This window comes from Syngnathoides biaculeatus, chromosome 23 (genome assembly GCF_019802595.1).
Source record: "Syngnathoides biaculeatus isolate LvHL_M chromosome 23, ASM1980259v1, whole genome shotgun sequence".
Lineage (NCBI taxonomy): Eukaryota > Metazoa > Chordata > Actinopteri > Syngnathiformes > Syngnathidae > Syngnathoides > Syngnathoides biaculeatus.
The window spans coordinates 1045355-1052733 of NC_084662.1; the positions used below are offsets into that span (position 1 = coordinate 1045355).

The following is a 7379-nucleotide window of genomic DNA, read 5'->3' on the forward strand; positions in this document are numbered from 1 at the left end:
TATTGTTGAGGTTCTCTGACTGATGATTTCAGAAAAGTGTTGCTGTCTAGCCATGACTAAGTTTTGGTCAAAATTACAAAGACATGGTCTTTAGAGGTCATAGTTTTGGAGTTTAGTTGTTCTTCACTTGGGTACTGCTTTCCTACACTTTGATTTAGAGCTCTTGATCATCATGCTCCTTCATGGTGTTTTAGGTCACTTCAAGATGGTCTTGGTTTTAACAGGAGCGACAGGATTCATGGCATTTGTGATTTTTGAGGTGAGATTGCTCAAAAGAATCAAAATCAGCTTTATTGGCCAAGTGTGAAAAACACACAAGAAATATTTCTCCGGCAATCGGGCAGAATAAAGAACAACAAAGCAAAAAGAACAAAAAACAGGAGACATTTCTGTTTATAGAAACTATAAAATATATTACCAATATTAATACTGATTGGACAGGCAGGATGTGAGTGTCCTAACAATGGCACAAGGGAAAAAATAGTAGGTTCGCTGAACAAGAATTTACCCCTAGAGAACCCAAGACATCCAAATCCTCTTTTAAGATTTTATGTATTAACTGAATTAATCAATGAGCATTAAAGGAACACAAAAACATCATATTTGGAAAAATGTACTAATTTACTTCCAGTTTAGATAATGGGTCACATACTGTATGACCCAGTGGGCCTTAACTACCAAAAGCAAATGCATTTAATGCAGACACATATAAGACACTGACCTCCCTACATACATTTTAAAATGGATATTGTAATGAAAAATACATATAACATTCTTCACTTCAATGTCTGTACAAAAAAATAAATATGAGCGGAGAGTGTGTCATCCATGTGCAATGTTGCAGTAGTGTCATCCAAGTGGTAGCTATGTTGCCTGGAACATCATCAACAGACCTAACACTGGAACATTCACCATTGAAAACACATAGTGGCACCTGCTTTGGGACACAGAAGCTCTTTTCAAAGCGGAGAACATCTCACAATCAAGTGAAATAACCGGGGCAATATTACCTTATCATTTCAAGCCATATTTAGATGATATGCGGATCACTTCTAACTAACAACAGCTCCCCGACAGTATGTATGACAGAATGTAGTGTACTCAGCCATTGTCAGTCACCGGTCGCTCACTGTCCGGCCGCTCGCAGCCAGCCACTGGAGCTCTCTCGCAGTCGTCCACCGGTCACTTGCTGAAAGAAGGATTACATTACCCCCCCCCCACAATTTTTTTTTTTTAATAGTTCTATACACACCTGCCTGTCATTTGGAACCAACAAAGCTCTCCTCCTTTGCACCTGTGCAAGCAATTTTTCACGACAAACCGGGTCTTTTGGAAACGTATGAAGTGTAAATTCATCCTCTAGAGTGTTCGAACAATATCCAGCAATACAACGAGCTGGCATTTTGATTGTCTGTTGCAATCGGAGTTTTAATAGTAATTTATAAAGTACCGTCAGAATTCTTTATTAGCAACGCCCAGACAATATGATGTAAGTCAACGAGACCACCTTTGGAAAAACAATGCTCAAATTTGATTGACACACAAGGAGGTATTGAATTAAAATGTGTTTTCAACTGCTCATTATTGTTGAAATTTGAAGAGGATAGAGCAGTACTCCATCACAAGATGAAACATAATATTTTACATTGCAATTGTAATGCTAAAAGTGGTGAAGAGTCTTGATTTTAAGTAACTGGACACATGGTTTGCAAATATTGTGTTTTGTTTGTAGAAGGCATATTTAGCGCTTAGCAGCAGAAAATCTTCCTAATGCCTTTACAGTATGTATCTAGACTTGACTACCACAATGCACTTCACTGTGGCATAAGCAAATGCAATATTCAAACACTGCAGTCAGTCCAAAATACCGCTGCCAGATTTTTAACACGTACGAACAAAAGTGAGCACATCACAGCAGTTCATTAACTGCAAGTTTTAGAATTGTTTTGGAGACTTCACGTCTTGTTTTTAAACCCTTGCATGGTCAGGCTCCAGCTTGGATTTGTGATCTGATGACTCCATATGAGCCTGACCATGGCATGAGATACTCAACCAGTATTCTCCTTTAGGTTCCAAAAGCTCATTTGGTAAATAAGGCTGACTGGGATTTTTCTGCTTGAGCTCTTCCTCAATCTCTGGAAAGCAAACTCATTATTATCCTCTTGTATCTCTTTTTGTATTCACTTTTATCATTTGTCTTACATTAACTGCTGTAATGTTTACATTTGTTATATTATTGCCCTTATTGTTTAATGTTTATTAAGAACTCCAGCTTGCTTTTGAAAAGTCCTATATAAAGTATAGTTTATTAGTTACTTTTATTCAGTGAAACAAACAAACAATTTCCATCGTGGAACAGAGTGTGTACAAATGTGTCTCACCTGACCCACCGTTTTGTGAAATCAGAATTCAAGCACAGTAATAAAGTGAAGAAAAACAGTACTATATTGCAAGTGCTCCCACTTAACAAAACATGGACGGGTCTGAAATTTTCATCGGAGGTGCATGTCTACTGTGAAAGAGATAATCAACAAAGAAAAATCCAGAAATCTGGAATGTATGATTTTTTTTTTACGATTTTTTTTGTCTGATACAGCTGCAAATAAGTATTTGAACACCTGAGTAAATCAATGTTAATATTTTGTCCAGTTGCCTTTGTTTGCAATAACAGAGGTCAAACATTTCCTGTAGTTGTTCACCCGATTTGCACACACTGCAGAAGGGATTTTTGGCCCACTCCTCCACACAGATCTTCTCTGGATCATACAGGTTTCTGGGCTGTCGCTGAAAAATTTAGAGTCTCCAATTAATGTTGCCCGGAGAAAACCCACGCAGGCACGGAGAAAACATGCAAACTTCACACAGGCGGGTCCGGGACTGAACCCGGCACCTCAGAACTGTGAGGCGAACACTTTCCAGCTGATCCATCATGCCGCCAAATAAATATTTACAGTAAAGAAAATAAGTATTTCAAGACCCTGCTATATTGCAAGTTCTCCAACTTAGAAATCATGGAGGGGTCTGAAATTTTCATCATAGGTCCACTGTGAGAGATAATCTAAAAAGAAAAATCCAGAAATCACAATATATGATTTTTTTAATGATTTATTTGTGTGATACAGTTGCAAGTAAGTATTTGAACACCTGAGAAAACCAATGTTAATATTTGGTACAGTAGCCTTTTTTTGCAATTACAGAGGTCAAACGTTTCCTGTCGTTGTTCACCAGGTGAGAAACACGGGAGTTTCAGCTCCCTCCAAAGATTTTCAATTGGGTTTAGGTCTGGAGACTTGCTAGGCCACGCCAGAACCTTCATATGCTTCTTAGGAAGCCACTCCTTGTTTTCCTAGCTATGTGCTTCGGGTCATTGTCATGTTGAAAGACCAAGCAACGACCCATCTTCAATGCTCTGATTGAGGGAAAGAGTTTGTTTCCCAAAATCTCACAATACATGGCCGCTGTCATCCTCTCCTTAATACAGTGCAGTCATCCTGTCCCATGTGCAGAAATATACCCCCAAAGCATAATGCTACCACCCCCATGCTTCATAGTCGGTCGGGATGGTGTTCTTGAGATGGAACTCATCATTCGTCTTCCTCCAAACATGGTTAGTGGATTTATGACCAAATTGTTTAATTTTGGTCTCATCTGACCACAAAACCTTCTCCCATGACTCCTCTGTATCATCCAAATGGTCATTTGCAAACTTAAGACAGGCCTTGACATGTGCTGATTTAAGGAGGGGGACTTTCCGTGCCATACATGATTTCAGTACATGACGTCTTAGTTTATTACCAAGCTACTTTCAGGTCATAGACCAAGTCCTGTCATGTAGTCCTGGGCTGATTCCTCACCTTTCTACGGATCATTGAGACCCCATAAGGTGATATCTTGCATGGGGCTCCACTCCAATTGAGATGGCCCGTCATGTTTAGCTTCTTCCATTTTCTAATGATTGCTCCAACAGTGGACCTTTTTCACCAAGCTGCTTGGCAATTTCTCCGTAGCCTCAGAAACGTGTCTCTGTATGGTGCTGCTCGTCGGTACGTAGAAAAAGAGTTTCCTAGATGGCGGGCGCACGTTTTTAACATGGATGAAAAAGGCCTTTTTCGGAAGAAGCCGTCTACTCATAATTCTTCAAGGACCATGTTTACGATCACCATGTTGCAATGCTGAAGGTGAGTGAACTTCAAGCCTCTACGAGCCACGACTTCGCTGCGTGTTTTTGTGTATGCGTGTGTGCGTGCATGTGTGCACGTGCGTCCACACGCGTACATGTGTCTGTCTCCCCTGCATTTCCCGACCAAAGATTTAAGTAAATACGTGTCCTGTTGTAATCTTGGTCTCAATCATGTAAATTATTAATGTGGTTTTACTTATTTTAATCATTCTGGTACCCAGATACACATACTTGAAAATTTCCAGGGTGTGTATGGTGGTGGGTGCTGAGGGGGAATGGGTACTACTTCGGGGTTTCATCTCCATTAGCCGTGAAAAATGAGGGATTACTGTAATGTGAAATTTCTGACTTATTTCTGGGATGTATGATCACATCTTGGGAACACTAGATCATATGTAAAAAAAAATGCTTCAAAAGGTGTGTAATACTGGGTTTGTCTTGCATCATAAGAATTTTAAAAAAAACTGTATTTGACTATACAGGACAGAAATTTACCTAATTCTGTACCAAAACTACAAACATGCTGTTATTAAATTGCAATATAATGTCGAGGTGTGCCTGTTTTTTGTTTTTTTTTTTGTTTTGTTTTTTAACAAAAAAATCTCAACAGCACTCTATTAAAGGAAATACCTCAACAATAAAGGCTTTTCTCTCTGATTCGCTTTCAATGGTCTTGATTGCAACATCTTTTCCTTTCCACTTGGCCTTGCAAACCACTCCAAAAGCTCCTCTCCCCACGACCTGAAAATATACATTTTTTTTTTTTTTTACTGTGAGTGTTACTTTGTGACACGAGTTAATCAGATCACACAAATATACCCAGCCTACCTCCTCTACTTCGATATCTTCGTAGTTAATTTCCTCAAATGGATATCCCGGAGGTGTCTCAAGCATGTCGACGGAAGGTAACGACAGCGACATAATAGTTCTCGTCACCCACCCACTGTTAAAAAAAAAATAAAATAAAATTGTAAGTGTACGCACATATATTATTGCTAAAGAGCCATTCCTAAATTCTACGTCAAGGATAGTTTTAAAAACTTACTGAAAGGGTAAGCAGCCAGTTTTTAACTGAGTTATATAATAGAATGTTGGTCGTCAGCCTTATTAAAACCCTTTCCGGGCAGGGTTTGCAATTTTGAAACAGGTTTAATATAATGGAAAATTTTCAGTCCAGAGTATCATTTTCTTAAAGTATCTGATTTTTCTCTCTGCAAAATTTGATTTGGTCCAGAGAGGGTTAACAATTCTAAACAATCTACAAGAGCATATTATTGCTACTTTCACGATGAGTACATTCTTTAAATCGAACATTTTTCGAGATATTGACCCACACAATCACAGTTCCATGCTACAGGACCAACACTTTCTAGTACCACCGCTATTAAGAATAAACAAGTAAACGGAAGCCTACACTACATTAGATGACTTTTCACAAGAATTTAGCATGCTCGTTACGACGCTAACGCTTACATACCAGGGCTAATTATCCCAGCAGCACAGGCTGTCCGGACGTAGAGATGTCTATGATTCATCAACAAAAACTTCAACAATGAAATCCTTTAATAAAATGGTGTTTCCTCTTCCCATCAAGAGCGAAACAACTGATCTAGCAGTACAGGTAAAAGTGTATTTTAATCTTCGCAGGAAAATGCTTCGCCAGGAAGTATGTGTGCGCTTCTATTCCTTCCCCAGCACACTGAACATGAGATTTTGATCCTTGGGAATTCAAAATTTCGATTTCATCCAACCATTTTCAGCACCACTCATCCTGGTTAGGGGTGCCACAGCCTATCCCAGCTGACGTCGCCTTTCGCCCGAAAACTTGGAGTAGACCCTGAACTGGTCGCCAGTTAATCGCGGGGCACGTAGAGACAAGAACAACCATTCGCACTGAGTGGAAACTGAACGCAGACTGCTACGCTATTAGTGACAGTAATTCTAAAAATATATATATATTTTCTTTTCAAATTTAATTTAAATATCGACGAAACTAACACTTTGTTATGATAAAACAAATTTAAAAGGGTTATTTTACTGATGTTACACAAAGCCCTAGGAAAGATGCGTCTTAAATTGGCATGAGAGACTAATGATTTTGAGCTAAGCAAACTTGGAATTTGAAGCCCCACTGTCATCCATGCGCAAAGTTTGCGGAAGTCTCATTCGTCATCCAAGTGGTGGTCATATTCCCTGCAACGTCATCAGCAGACCTCACACTGGGATATTCACCATTGAAAAACGTAGTGGTGTGGCACATGGTGTTTAGACATTAATAACATGTACAGTTAGAAACATTATTATTTTTGGCCCACCCACTACACAAACAACTTTTTTTTAGAATACTTTACCCCTCAAACTCAACTCTTGTGTGACTGGACATGTATACCTTTTCCTTCGTTCAAGTGTGTTCGTTCTTGTAGTAACAATAATTTGCCAGCCGAGGGCGCTGTTTTGCAGCCGATAGCCGATGCCGCCCAGCTCATTCGCAGAAGAAGCTGCAGTACATTGAAACCTATGACGTGTGAGAACTGTTACCGGATGCTATTTATGTCCTGTGAGCTAAAAGTGTATTATGTGATGTTTACAGAAATAAAATAACTTTAATATGCTGCACAAAGAATTGGGTGACACCTCTCCTTAAAAGTGTAAACTAACTAACCTAACCCTAACCCTGCTTTGGGACACGGAAGCTCTGCTATGGGACAACAGAAACTCTTTTCGAAGAAGAGAACATCTCACAATCGAGTGAAGTGGCAATATAACCTTATCGTTTCGATCCATGTTTAGATGATCACTTCTAACTAACATCAGACTCCCCAACAGTATGTATGACAGTATGTAGCATACTCAGCCGTGGCCGGTCGCTCACCTGTGGCCCGCCAGCGCACCTTGCTTGCAGCCGGCCACCGGTCACTCACTGAAAGAAGGATTACGTTCCCCCTTCCCCAACTTTTTTTTTTTTTAATAGTTTTATACCCACCTACCTGTCATTTGGAACCCACAGAGCTCTTGTACTTTGCACCTGTGCAATCCATTTTTCACAACAAACCAAGTCGTTTGGAAATGTGTGAAGTGTAAATCCATCCTTCCAAGAGTTCGTACAATATCAACTAATACAATGAGCTGGCATTTTTGCTAACACGAAAGAACAAAGAGCTACCTTCCCGCAGGTAAAACTGGTATAAACACGCGAGGC

The 7379-nt window shown here is 39.6% G+C and overlaps 1 protein-coding gene across 10 annotated transcripts in view; it reads right to left on the reverse strand.

Annotated features, from left to right (window-relative positions):
* map3k7 (mitogen-activated protein kinase kinase kinase 7) overlaps positions 1-7320 on the reverse strand; it is a 117065-nt gene extending 109745 nt beyond the window's left edge. For 2 of the 10 annotated variants that reach the window (XM_061812979.1, XM_061812971.1), the window contains exons 1-3: positions 5658-6454; positions 5009-5123; positions 4811-4921 (exon numbers count right to left, since the gene is read on the reverse strand). In XM_061812979.1, coding sequence (XP_061668963.1) covers positions 4811-4921; positions 5009-5101 — 204 coding nt within the window. In that variant the 5' untranslated portion in view covers positions 5102-5123; positions 5658-6454. The other 8 variants (XR_009793887.1, XM_061812974.1, XM_061812975.1 and 5 more) reach the window with 8 other exon arrangements.
* Positions 7321-7379: the final 59 nt, after the last annotated feature.